Source organism: Peromyscus californicus, unplaced genomic scaffold, assembly GCF_007827085.1.
Source record: "Peromyscus californicus insignis strain IS unplaced genomic scaffold, ASM782708v3 Scaffold_6__1_contigs__length_162567912, whole genome shotgun sequence".
Lineage (NCBI taxonomy): Eukaryota > Metazoa > Chordata > Mammalia > Rodentia > Cricetidae > Peromyscus > Peromyscus californicus.
The window spans coordinates 74,902,919-74,917,199 of NW_026294584.1; the positions used below are offsets into that span (position 1 = coordinate 74,902,919).

The following is a 14,281-nucleotide window of genomic DNA, read 5'->3' on the forward strand; positions in this document are numbered from 1 at the left end:
AAAATGAAGTTAATACCTCATGGGTTGACACTTTTCCCCCAATAACCATAGACTAACAAAAACTTCAGTACGGTGGTTTGAATCGGAATGGCCCCCATAAGCTCATAGATTTGAATGCTTGGTCAACATGGTTTGGCACTATTAGGACAAATGGCCTTGTTAGAGGAAATGTGTCACTGGGGGTGGGCTTTGACATTTCACATGCTCAAACCAGGCCCAGCGTCTCTCTCTCTCTTCCTGCTGTCTGCCAATCCAGATGTAGAACTTATGGCTCTTTCTCTGGCACCATGTCTGCCTGCATAATGCCATGCTTCTTGCATTGACGATAATGGACTAAACCTCTGAACTTGTAAGCCAGCCCCAATTAAATGTTTTCCTTTATAAGAGTTACCATGGTCATGGTGTCCCTTCACGGCAATAAAAACCCTAACTAAGACAGCCAGATATGGGAAACACTCTTCAATTTGTTGGTCAGGGGAGTCCTAGGACTCCCCAAATAATATAGGCTACTTTCAGTGTCCTTGGTTGCCTCCCAGAACTTGGAGGTAAGACCCTATTGCTGAAGACACCACAGCAGATACAGGATTTGGAGGATTTGAGCTGTAACTGACCTAGAAGCCTCTTCCCTGAGGATTAGCTGTTACAGTATCAGAAGGTGTTATGTAAATTGACAAGGGAGAAAAGCAATCACTAGTCCTACCCAGCTGTAAATCCTGCAAACCACAAAGACTATCCTAACAAGATATTTCCATTGGTGGCACTTAGATCTTTGGGCTAACCAACAGCTGTCTAATCAGACTTAAGGCCTGCTCAGTAGGTGGGAATTCTTGGTACTCTAAACCTAGCCAGTTACCTATGACTGGAGAGGTCATAGACTTTAAAAGAGAACCTACTATTGCCATTTTCCTAAATTAATATAGTTTTTAACTGTACTCTTAAAAATGTACTATCATACCCACAGATAAGTGTAGTGCTTGACGCTTGTCTAAAGAAGCTTCTCTTTTTGCAGTAGATGGAGGCTGTTATGAATTTGCATGAGTGGGGAACCCCCAGCTGGTCAGGCCAGGGTATCTCAGGGTATCCCACGGGTGTGAGGAAAAACATGCTGGGCAGATGCAGCAGGGGTGGTGGTGTGTGGAAAGTCATTCACACCCAGATGCTGCATCCACGTGGAGAGTTTATTATAATAGAGAAATGAAGAGAAAGATAGAAAAGAGGGAGACAAGGAAAAAAGAGAATGGAGAGAGAGAGGAGGTATGCACACCTCATGGGAATGGAGAGAGAGAGCAGAAGAGAGAGAGGAAGGGGGGGTTTCCTTTTGTCAGGATGCAGGGTGGCCCCAAGGGGTGGGATTTCAAGGGACAGGTCAGAATATTAACAGAGGCTACTATAAAAATCACAACTGGCCAAAATCCAGAGAACAAGTGACCGAGGGAGCTGAGCTTCAAATGATATGTATATAATACAACCTCTATACCTAAGGTTCTGTGAACATCATAGAGTAGGGCACAGAAAGATTGTAAGAGCCAGAGGACCAGGCCACCAAGTGACATGTTTTCCCCGATATGACAGGATTTCTATACCCATGGGATCTCAAAAGTAGGTTGCCCAAACAAGATCTGCATCATGTCTACCCCATTTGACATGCTAGTGCAGTTGGGTGGAATTCACAAGGTCCCACTCTTAGATGAAGAGCTAAGGGCAATTAATGGTTGTTAAGAGAGAGACTAAGTTTTCTCCAGGAACGAGTCCCCTTTTAGGTTATCCACTCTCAAGTGGTCAGCCCTAAACATGTTCATACGAACAACACTAAGTGCACTCAGTATGTTATATAATAAAAGTGTGTGTATAAATGTAACAATAATACTTGAAGAAGAGGTCTGTTGTGGGATATTTATACACTGTGTGAAAATGTATTGCTGTGATTGGTGCAATAAAAGCTGAATGGCCAATAGCTAGAAAGAAGTTAGGCAGGACTTCTGGGGACAGAGAGGACTCTGGGAAGGAGAAAGGCAAAGTTGCCAGACAGGAAACAGGCGGTGCATGATGAAAGAGAGATAACATGTGACAGAACATAGATTAACATAAATGGGTTGATTTAAGTTGTAAGAGCTAGTTGAGACAAGCCTAAGTGTAACTGGAGTTTTCTCCATTCCTGCTCGGGCCTGCAGCTGCTCAGACCCAATTAAACACACAGAGACTTGTGTTACTTATAAACTGTATGGCCGTGGCAGGCTTCTTGCTATCTAGTTCTTATATCTTAAATTAACCCATTTCTATAAATCTATACCTTGCCACATGGCTCGTGGCTTACCGGTATCTTTACATCTTACTTCTCATGGCGGCAGCGGCTGGCAGCGTCTCCTGACTCAACCTTCCCTTTCCAGAATTCTCCTCTCTCCTTAGCCTGCCAATAGTATACTTTCTGCCTGGCTACTGGCCAATCAGCATTTTACTTATCAATCAATCAATCAGAGCAACACATTCACAGCATACAGAAAGATATCCCCAGCCCCTAAGCTAAAGGCCAAGCTTTCATAATTAATAAGAAGTCTCATATCATTATTTGGGGCTGTTGGGAGAAAAGAAGTCCATCTACAGAGGTCATATATTTGTGAGGAAGTGGGAGGGTACAGGAGGAATTGGGGAGGGGAAATGGAGGAGTGGAATTGTGAATATATAGTACTCACCCATGAAATGCTTTAAAAAAATTAAAAAGTTAATTAACAACAACAACAACAAAAAGATTTGTAAAGAAGGCAAAGTTACTAGCCTAATAATCCTTTGCAGGCTTTGAGTCAGTCCTGTGTGCACACAAAAGTTCCCCAAAAGAAACCACTTGTAGTGACCAGAGAGCTAAGAATACCATGATGGCCGAAGCCGAGACTTCCCTGCTTCACTGTCGCCCACCTATTTAATGTTTCTCCCAACGGTCTTAATCTTTGTCCTTCTTTATTTTGTTACTATAAAACTTCATGCAACTATCACTGTGCTGGAACATGGAACTTGGGGTAACCATGACATTTCTCCCCCACCCCCACCCCCGGCTTCACCCGCCAGGTGTTAACAGGTGTGTGGTTTCATGGTGCATGCTCTATCTTAACCAAATAAGTCATGCCCTGAAAGTTGGCAAAGCATTTTAGACTTGCTTCATGAAAGATCTATCTTTGTAAACTTCTTCCATGACCTGTTGGAGGTGGTTCTGTTCTTTAACTAACTATAGTTATTAAAAATATTTAATTTAATTCATTATTGTGAGTGTATGTGTGTGCGTGTGATGTGTTTGTGAAAAGGTACGCACATATGCCATGTGCTCATGTGGAGGTAAAATGAATTGATGTTTTCCTGTCTTAGAATTCCAGGGTGGAATTCTCTTCCTCGGGCTTTCCCGGCAAGCATTTTCACCTGCTGAAGGATCTCTCTGAACCTAAGGACTCTATTTTCCTGATCTGTGCACTCAGCACCCTGTATCACACTTGTTTAAACAAGATCTCTCTTTAGACTCTTTGAGCTGTTTTCTTGTCCGCCTCTATGGAGGTATCAGCTTAGGTCTGATACATCTTACAAGTTCAGCCAATGCTTCAGTAATTTCTTGAATTAGGTGGCATCTGAGCCTTGTGGAAAAACAAAAAGACAGTGTCTGCCAGCAAGTGAGAGTGGGCACGGCTGTCAGCAGCAATTCTCCGTGGTTAAAGGGTCTATCTACTTCAAAGGTACGTTGTGGGCTCCAAAGGTGGGGTCCTAGCAGAGCCAGACAGAAAGATGTTGGCATAACCTTACATCAACCTTTGGCAGTCAGCTGTCCTTTCCTTCCAGTTTAACTGTCCTTTCCATAACGCTGGGGCGGGGTGAGCCTCCCACCTCACCTGTAGAAACCACAGTGAGAATGTCTCAGGAGGGCAGAAACTTCAGGAAGGCCCCAGCGATGGGCTCATCCGTATCCATCTCCCCCAACACGGTGTCCTTTAAAAACCTTCCCAGAACTATCGAGGTGAGACGAGATGGTCTCCTCCCGGAGAGGAGACACCTAGCAGCCAGTCTTCGCCCCCTAGCCCGCCGTCTCCGCGTCCCAGCAGCGCGCTCTCCAGACCTTGCCGGCTCCGAGCCCGCGAGCGCGCGCCCGTGCGGTGGGTCGGGGGCGCGCGGCGAGGGCGGCCCGGCACGTCCTCGAGCTCCGCCGGCTTGCGGCGCGTCCTTGTGCCGGCGTCGGCCGGTGTCCCCGGAGTCTGCACACCGGTCCCGGGGTGTGGACCGGCCCTGAGGCCGCCGTGCAGCCGGCCTTCGGAAGGGGCCTCGCGGGAGCCATGAGCCGCCGGCTCGGCGGGGCGGCGGCGCTGCTGCTCGGGCTGCTGGTGGAGGTAGGGCCGCCGGGTGCCCCCGCCTCCTGGAGTGGGGACGCGGGAAGGGCAGTCGCGGAGCTCGCGGATCTGCGGTGCGGGGTGGCGGAGGGGCCTGGGGCCGGGGACCCCCCCCCCCCCAGCCCGGCCTGCGCCCGGGGTCCCCCGCTGCTTGGTTGGCTTGGGGAGGGACCTTTGTGCGTGTCCACACGCGCTCCCCGCTGCACAGGGCCTGGGGCGGCGCCACCCGCAGCTGGTCGGAGGGAGAGGGACATTTCTGCCTTGGGAAATGAAGTGCTGGCCTGTAGAGGCGAGGAGAAAATTCCACGGGGAGCTTGGGTCGGGGGTGGACTGAGGGGGAAGCCGCGGGAACTTGGTGGTGGGTGGAAGCACAGCCGGGGTTAGACAGCGACCGCGGGCTGTGGAACCGCGACATCCTGTGACGCCAGACACCCTTCCTGCTCCAGCGGGTTCATTCAAAGGCAAAATAGTGGACTTGTGGTGTGTGAGATCTGAATTGGGGCTTGGGGGTTTGTTCACTCTCCTCCAGCTTCACTCTTTTGAAAGAATTTTGCACTAATAAAGTCAGTGTAAGTGGGGTAATGATAACCCCCTGACTGTCGCCGTCCGAGACCTGTAAAACGCCCTTGGTTGGGGATTCAGCCGTGCTGGGAGGACTTTCTGGTTTTCTCAGAGACGCCGGAGGGAAAGTCTTAGTTCTTTAGAAAGGAAGGTTGCTGGAACAGTTTCTCCTTGCTCCAAGTTCCAAAACGGAGCAAAGATTGCTTGCTTTTCTTCGAAATATCGCCTATCGGGCATTTAATGTTTTTTGAGAAGAAGTGCCACCTCTCACTTTCTTCCCACTTGCTGAGATTTTAAAAATCTTAGAAAGGAACCCCTCTGAGTGGTGATTCAACATTGACTACTGTGGGAAAGCGAACCAGAGACCACTGTTTACAAAAATAACCATGTGTTTACCTTAACACATCGCTGCCAATTTTTGTAATCCGATTTGTGTGTGTGTGTAAGAGTGCTTGATAAGATTGTCTAGCATTCTCTGGTTTCTGTTTGTGCCACTCCTGTGTCCTTCCTAGCCTTGCGTGTGTCTATCCTAAAAGGCTGCACAGGGTGTGTGTGTGTGTAGGGGTGTTCTTTTCTGTCTTTTTGTATTCCAGTGATGTTTATTGAGGAAATGAACAGGAGATGACTGCTAGGCATGCCAACAGTCAAGGGCTTCATATTCAAGGGTGGAAGTGAAAAACATCCTCCAAACGGAGTCAACTGTATTAGCTTTTGGGGGAAAGAACCGGAAGTAACTTCAACTCTGATGGATAACCTGTGGTTGTTGCTTGTCATCAGTTTTTATTTTCAACGTTTTCATCTACGCCTTATGGAGGTGTTGTCTAGAACTGCAGGAATAGACGTTTCCCCCCTGCTGATTTAAAGAATAAGAAGGCAGTAAAAAACAAGGTCTCAGTACTCAGCCAAGTTTTATTGCAAGCAGAAACACATGTAGGGTGGGGTAAGGAAGAGAGAGAGGGGAGAGAGGGAGGGAGGGAGGGAGAGAGACAGAGACAGAGAGACAGATAGAGACAGAGAGGAAGGAAGGTAGGTAGGAAGGCAGGGGATGAACACAGAGAGTCTCCCAGTGGAGAGGGGAACCAGACCTGGAAATCAGAGTTTGCCCGGCAGAGCTCAAACTTTGATGTTTGGGGATGGGTTGATTTCCCCTTTTTTCTCTTAATTGGCTGGTTTGGGCTAGTGCAGGAGATTGGGTAACCCAGACAAAGAAAGGGAAGCTGATTGGTTCCTACTGTAGGAGCCCCCTCCCCCTTGTGGGAGATTTGAAAGCCCACTGAACACTTTCTGGATGGAAAAAAGCCCACTAGTCTTGGTGAGGAAGAAGGAGCAGGAAGTCGGTTGTCACAAACATTCAAGTGAAAAGTGTATTACTCCACCTAGAACCTCTTTTCCCTGTCTGTCTGTCAGCTGAGGAATCTAATGCCTAATCCTTTAGTGTAGAAGGTTTTGTTTTATCCAATAAGCTGTTTTGTTGCATAGGAACTTTTTTCAAGTGCTGAGAATGGAACCCAGGACCTCAGGACCCTGAACATAGTAGTCAGACAGGGCACTCTACCTTCAAGTTACATTCCTGTTCATTTAATTTTATTTAATTATTTTTTTCTTAGCTGCTGGAGATTGAACCTTGGGTTCAAGGTTAGACACATGTTAGACAGGTACTCTATCCAGCCATAGTCCCTGTTTGTTTTTTAAGACAGGGTCATCCTACGCAGCCCAGGCCTCAGCTCCCCCAAGTGCTGTCATTACAGGGATGGGTCACCAGGTCTGGATGGAAGTTTTTATTTTAATAGGGAATTTAAAACTTCTTTGAAGGGTTGAAAAGACCCCAAAAGCAGAGCTCTTTTGCTTTCACAAGGTACACTATCTGGGTGCTGGTAACATTTCTAGATAACCCACTTATACATAAGTGATCCTCAGTGCCTGATTTCTGGTAGGGAGGTATGCCTCCGAGGAATTACAATTTCTTAACAATTTATCACATGCAAGTTTAATGTGAGATTTTAGTCTGAGCTTTTCCATCTTAAACTGTCTGCTTTGACTATTTTATTTGCATACTTTAGATGCTTTTGATGTCCTTAACTGTGCAGTTATCTTTATAGAGTGTGTGAGGCAGCAGAGGGTCCCTTTTGAGGACATTAGGGAAGGCATTTAATGGCTCCAGTTTCTGACTGTTGACTGCCCCTCAGGATACTTGTTTTGGTTTCTGTGTGCTGCTTGGGATGGTTTCAATGTGTACATTTGTTTTGTAGTTGGCTTTGAACGTGTTTTGTGGCAGTGGACATCTCATTTCTGCCCTCTGGCAACCTTTTGTCAATGAATGCTGTCAAAATTTGTTTTATTAGTGAGATATCCTTGAATAGAGAGAGAATCTTAACAGTTTGGAGAGGGCTTTCCCATCCCACCCTGACATCCTTTTATAGAAGTTTACTTGGATGGAGAAATTTGTATTTTTGTTTAGTGAACGTTCACTGAATAACTTACTCTATCGCCAAGCCCTGCTCTGAGTACTTTACTAATGCTAATTCATGATTCATCCCAGCAATTATCCTCATGCCCATGGTTATTTCAAGTGGGAGCTATCGTATAAATGGTCCCAGGTTTCACTGTTGTTAAGTAAAAGGGATTGAGATATAAATTCAGGTACTTGGTTCTTTTGTTCCCCCACCATGATGTTCTTCCCCAAAGTGTTTACATGGGAACATGGACCGAATATATGCTTTGCATTATCCCAGAGAGATTTGCAGAGGTGTGCATTCCAACATGCAGGCAAACCACCAAAACTCCTCCAGAAACTTAAGTCAGCTCTCCTTAGAGGGATAATCTAATTTAGCACTTAAATGTGACATTTCAGAGAGGGAAGTTAGATGTGTACTGGATACCAGACATCAGCATGAACATCCCAGGAATCCTGGCTGTTCAACCAGACTTCTAGGTCAGGATTTAAACAGGAAGAGGCAGCTGACAACGTCTTCCTACCCCATAGAGGCATATTGAAGCTCATTTCCTGGAACCATCCTTCTCCCCAATTTAGTTTCCTGTGAATTATATGATCAGTTAGTGGGAGTCCCTGCCTTATACTCCTCACACCTTCCAGTCACGGTCTACCATCTGGTTAAATACACGGTTAAGTGCAGGTCAGAAATGTCGCATACTCTGTAGGTTGGTCACAGACTAGTTCCCACAAGTGGGAGACACTAAAAGCCCCTTGTGAGTCCTCAGCTTCTAAGGTTTGCTGCTTCAGTTTTGCTGGCTCGCTCACAAGAGCTCCTTGTAGGATAAGAGAACAGGGATCCAGCTCCTGTCAGTGCTGGTAGGATTATTCCTAGTAGCCTTCACTGGACCACAGTAAATTGTAGGAACAAACTAAAAAGCTGGTTGCACCTTGTTTGAAACAGGGGTAGTTAGACCCCAAATGTAGAGGCTTTCCCGGGACTTTTCCTCATAATACATTGTTTCACAGCACTGTACTTGTTTTTTTTTTTTTAACTCTTTGGGGACCCTGCCATCCAGCTCCCAAATAAACACACGTGGAGGCTTATTATTACTTATAAATACTGGGCCTTATCTTGGCTTGTTGGTAGCCAGCTTTTCTTAAAGTCATCCCATCTACCTTTTGCCTCTGGGCTTTTTCCTTTTCTTCTGTATATCTTACTTTCACTCTTACTCCGTGACCGACTGTGTGGCTGGGTGACTGTCCCTTAGCATCCTTCTCTCCTTTGTTTTTTCCTTGATCTTCTCCCAGATTTTACCTCCCATTTATTCACTCTGTCTGCCAGCCCCACCTCCTGCCAAGCTGTTGGCCATTCAGCTCTTTATTAGACCAGTCAGGTGTTTTAGACAGGCAAAGTAACACAGCTTCACAGAGTTAAACAAATGCAACATAAAAGAATGAAACATCTTTGCATCATTAAACAAATGTTTCGCAGCATAAGTGAATGTAACACATCTTCAAATAATATTCCACAGCATTTCACCCTTTTTGTCTACATAAAAATGAAAGGTTATAACTTTAACGTAATAAAACTACATACAACAAAAAACATTTCCAAGTAAGAATTACATTTACAATATTTAGTTCATTTGTATTTAGCAAATTCAGAGAAAACACTCCATTATCTATCTTATCCTAGTGACTCCAAAGTTTTATATCTAATTTACTTCCCATCATAACTAAATAAAAACTGAAACTCTAATTGTTTAGTCTTTAACTCCATCAAAGACCCGAGAAGGAATTAATATTACCTAACAACAGAGACATCTGCCTGGATAGTTACCCTACAATGTTGATGCATCTATCTTCAGCTTACAGGCCTAGAGTATCTGGCAGACTTTTCAGTGAAGCAGGAAATTTGAAGGACTGTCCTGCCTTGTATTGGCAAAGTTCATCACTTGCTTTCCTCTGTGTCCTGCAGAATGTCTGGCAGACTCTTCTGTGAAGCAGGAATCTTGAAGGACTGTCCTGCCTTGTTTTGGCAAAGTTTATTAGTCACTTTCCTGTGAGTCGTGTATGTCCAGTCTACACAGCACACAGTCAAGCAGTCAAGGCAAAAGCAGTTTCTTGCCCAAATGGCTAACCTTGCCACAATGAAAGCAAACTCCTATGGAGTTTCTTTGATGCCCATCATCCTTTTATGAAGTAAATTGGTACTGCCAGGAGCAGATTTGTCTGAAATTAATAGTTGTATTTTTATCCTATATTCCCCTAAATTATAACAAACATCCATAACCCACCAAATAACCAAAAGCCTCCCACAACTCAACTCTTGGGAATGTGGCCATCATTTTCTCTAAACTACTTCCTATTGTCTGTGGGTGAAGGAATCTTTAGGGGTCTCTGAGAAAATTTGAGATAATGGCCAAGTCCTGAGAAGACCAGCTATAACCTTTATTGATAGATATCACCTGTCAAGTTTCAGGAGGTCTTCCCTGATCAAACCTGATCCATATTAACCTGGAATGAATCCATAACCTCTCATTTCCTGTGGAAACAAAAACAAAACCTCTTCCCCAAAGCATTTTTGATTTCCATTTGAAAAACACATTTTTTTTTAAAAAAATTCTTTTTAAAAGTTATGTTGGCCCTAAGGTATCTAGGCTGGTTTAATTTTGCAGTCCTGTTCATAAGCCCATGTCTACCAGCAATTGTTTGCTCATCAGCATTCAAAAAATTCAAGATCAGCACAATACTATATAGGATCCAGAATCCCTGTGTGTCTATGTGGCTTCTTCTTCTTTTTTTTTTTTTTTATTATTTTACTTCTCTCTTTAAAGACTTTATTATTTTTAAACTATTTCTTTCTTTCTATGACTGCCTGTACCCATATTCTTTCTTTCTTAAGCTTGGCACATTGTAAAACACACTGGAACCTGTCTAGAGGGTTCTTTCCTTCTGGATCTGTATTTACTGTGCATCTCTTAATCTTTTTTTGACCCTGCAAGCAAACTTTAAACTCCGGAGCTACAGCTGGGTCCTCTGAGCGGCTCTGTCAGCTGGCTCTGCCCACTGCTCAGTTTGTGAACCAAGCCTAAATCCTTTTTTTTTTTTAATTAAGAAATTTTTTTCATTCATTTTACACACCAATCAGAGATTCCCCTGTTCCCTCCTCCTGCTCCCTCAGCCTCCCACTCCCAACCAACCTCTTGTTCGCCTCCACAAGAAGGCAAGGCCTCCCATGGGTAGGCACACCCAGTAGAGGCAAATCCAAGCCCCTTCCCCAGCTTCAAGGCTGTGCAATGAGTCCCACCATAGGTAGTAGGCTCCAAAAAGCCCGCTCATGCACCAGGGATGGATTTTGATGTTATCGCCAGGGGCCGCCCAAAGCAGATCAAGCTACACAATTGTCTCTCCATGCAGAGGCCCTAGTCCAGTCCCATGCATGTTTCATAGCCATTGATCCAACTTTCATGAGTTCCCACTAGTTTGGTTTGGTCGTCTCTGCAGGTTTCCCCGTCATGATCTTGATGCTCTTGCTCATAGAATGTCTTTCTCTCTCTTTGACTGAACTCCTGGAGCTCTGCCTGGTGTTTGCAAAGCCTAAGTCTTGAGGCTGGGTCAGAGATGCACTTGACCAGGAAACTGCATTCAATCCCCCATCTATGGAATGCCAGTGCCCCGCACTATGGCAGGTGTTTTTACTCAGTTTTTTGTTTTTATTTAGCATGAACAAGGCTGTTTCTGTATGGCAGAACTTCTTAAAGGAGTCATATCCTTTTTTTTTTTACCCAAGCTTTCTCAGGCCCTATGGAAATTTGACCCTCACGTTGTACACCAAAATGTAGTTGGTTGGTTTCTACTCTTTGCTTTTTTTGGGGGGCCCACCACACAGCTCCCAAATAAATACACATGGAGACTTACTAATACTTATTAATGCCCAGGCTTAGCTTGGCTTGTTGCTAGCCAGCTTTTCTTAACTTATCCCATCTACCTTTTGCCTCTAGGCTTTTACCTTTCTCTATTTCTGTATATCATTTCTTTCTTATTCTGTGTCTGGCTGTGTCTGGCCCCATCTTTTCTCCCTCCTCCTTCTCTTGCTCCTAGATCCTCTCCCAGATTTCTCCTCCCATTTATTCTCTCTGCCTGCCAGCCCTGCCTGTCTCTCTCTCCTGCCAAGCTATTGGACATACAGCTCTTTATTAGGCCAATCAGGTGTTTCAGACAGGCAAAGTAACATAAATGCAACATAAACGAAGGCAACACATCTTTGCATCATTAAACAAATGTTCCACAGTATAAACAAATGTAACACACCTTAAAATAATATTCTACAAGACAGCAGTCTCTTTCTAGGAGTTAACTTGGTGACACTTTGGAAATATATTAAGTGTTTGTTAGAAGGGCTCCATCTTTCCAGAAACGTGTACTTTAAAATTTTACTTAGGTATATATTAATTTTTTTTTTTTTTTTTTTTTTTTTTGGTTTTTCGAGACAGGGTTTCTCTGTGTAGCTTTGTGCCTTTCCTGGAACTCACTTGGTAGTCCAGGCTGGCCTCGAACTCACGAAGATCCGCCTTTTTACAAATATCTTGTCTGTGTTGGGCATGCCCTTGTGCATGCCAGAAAAGTGCTACATCTCTGAGTTAATCCCCACTCCCCTCAAATATTATTTAATATGAGTCACCAGTGCAAGTCCGTAAGTTCATCTGTGTTTGTTCACAGGGGCATGAACTAATTTTATGGATGGGGTCAGCCTCAGACTCTTCCTGATCTGTCCCTGGCACCAAAGCTGTGCATTAAATGATGCTGCCTTTTGCTTCAAGGCTGTTCTCCAAAAGAACAGCTGTTCTTGGCTGGGAAGTAAGGGTGGTTATCCCTGGGCGAGAGAGGATGAGGAAGTGAATGTTGCCTTTTGAAATTAGGAAAATAAGGGGGTTAGTGAGCGTTTTTCTGTACTTCTATGTATTTTGATACTCAGGAATCTCAAAATTACAACTTCATTATTTCAGAGTGAGGGATTTTTGTTGTTTCTCAAATGTTTCGTGCCCTGGCATTCCGACCTGTGAGTTTTCTGAAATAAACCTTTCAAGTATCTTACTTCAAAGAATATTTAAAATCTGAGCAACAATTCAGTTTGGATGGAAAAGGGTTCAGGTTTATCCCTGGAAGCTCCAGGGAGGGCTGGGTGGCTGCAGGTGAGAGAGGAAAGGCAAAGACAGGCGAGCCAATGGCACGTCACAGCAGAGGCATTGCTCTGAAATGGGGAATGGCTGTCCCAGATGTCCGGGGAATCGGGAGCGTTGTCCAGAGCTGGGGCTCTACATGGCCTAACTGGGAATGGGCATGACGGCGACATGCACAGCAAGGATAGGGTTATAGTCATGGCTGGCCACTTCATTAGGTACACGGTGCATGTAATTCCTAGCACTTACTTTTATTGTATTCTCTTTGTGAAGCGTCTTATATGTCTCCTTGGCATAGCTGTCTTGACCACCCAAATAACTTCCTTCCCAGTTGCCCTCCTGGCTATCTCTGTCTTCCCTGTTAATCCCCTTCCTGCCGGGTACATATCAGCTTCAAAATATGATGGAATTTGTCTTCTACTATATAAGTAACTTAGAGACAAATGTTTTAATTCTGTTTATTAACTGAAATATCCTCGGAGACTGGGGGTGTAGGTCAGTGGTAGAGTGTTAGTGTTGCATATGCACCGACTAGAGGTCTAGTCTCAGTGCCACCAACTATATACATATCTGTAGAGCTTGGCGCTGATAGAAACTTAGTTACTATCTGAATGAGTAAATAGATAAATGGGTACGCAATGACATGGCAGGAGCTGGGCAGGGCTGTGGTAGGAGGAAGGTAAGTGATAGGCTCCAAAGAGGGTGTGGGTGCCTGTGCAATGTGCGTGAAAATCTGAAGCATTTGTTGAACTTGTAAGATATATCAGATATATCAGTTCATACTGGGCCACCCGTCCTCACCCTAGTTATTTGTTCTAGTCACCAATCCCATCCCTATCCCCCTTTCAACTTCCTTAATTTTTGTTTTTGTTTGGTTTGGCATGGTTTTTTTCAAGACAGAGTTTTCTCTATGTAGTCCTGGCTGCCCTGGAGCTTGCTCTGTAGACCAGGCTGGCCTCGAACTCACAGAGATCCACCTGCCTCTGACTTCTCAGTGCTGGGATTTAAAGGTGTGCGCCACCACCGCCTGGTGTTACTCTTCATTTAAATATAATTCTCCTTATGTACCTGTTAGACCATTGCAGAACTTAACTGCCAATTTTTTGTCTTTTCTTTAACTACAGTGTTGTATTGCATCATACAAGATCCGTAAGGTTACTTTGCTGTTCATTTCTTTTATGCTCTTCTAGGACCCTGTGGTCAGTTTGATTGTAGAGCTAAGAGTTAGTGAGAAGTGGGCTCTTTCAGAAAAAAAAAAAAAGTTCACTGGTGTGTACATTTTGTCCTGAAGCCTTTGGTTCCTAATTCTTCTCCGTGAATACTAAGGACACTGTTCTGTAAGTGTGACGTGACTGACATTGTCATAGCATGGTTTCCCCTTCTTGTCCTTATGCTATTAAGATTGTGTTTGTGATCTTGTCTTTTGCCTCAACTTCTGAAACAAAGAAAGCCCACACCGAGATGTGGTGCAACTGCACTCTTTACACCACATGTTACTGAATACAGTGGTCATGGATCTGTGTGTTACATTAAAAATATAAATTAATTCTATTTCAAAATTATTTGTCTTTTTAAACCGATCAAAATCTAGCTGTGTTGCCGGGCGGTGGTGGCGCACGCCTTTAATCCCAGCACTCGGGAGGCAGAGCCAGGCGGATCTCTGTGAGTTCGAGGCCAGCCTGGGCTACCAAGTGAGTTCCAGGAAAGGCGCAAAGCTACACAGAGAAACCCTGTCTCAAAAAAAC

At 44.6% G+C, this 14,281-nt stretch overlaps 1 protein-coding gene across 1 annotated transcript in view; it reads left to right on the top strand.

The window, feature by feature from the left end:
- The first annotated feature begins 4,058 nt into the window (after nt 1-4,058).
- Vopp1 (VOPP1 WW domain binding protein) overlaps nt 4,059-14,281 on the top strand; it is an 84,894-nt gene continuing 74,671 nt past the window's right edge. Inside the window, exon 1 of the mRNA XM_052722121.1 lies at nt 4,059-4,358. Coding sequence (XP_052578081.1) covers nt 4,305-4,358 — 54 coding nt within the window. The 5' untranslated portion in view covers nt 4,059-4,304. The remainder of the gene's footprint in view (nt 4,359-14,281) is intronic.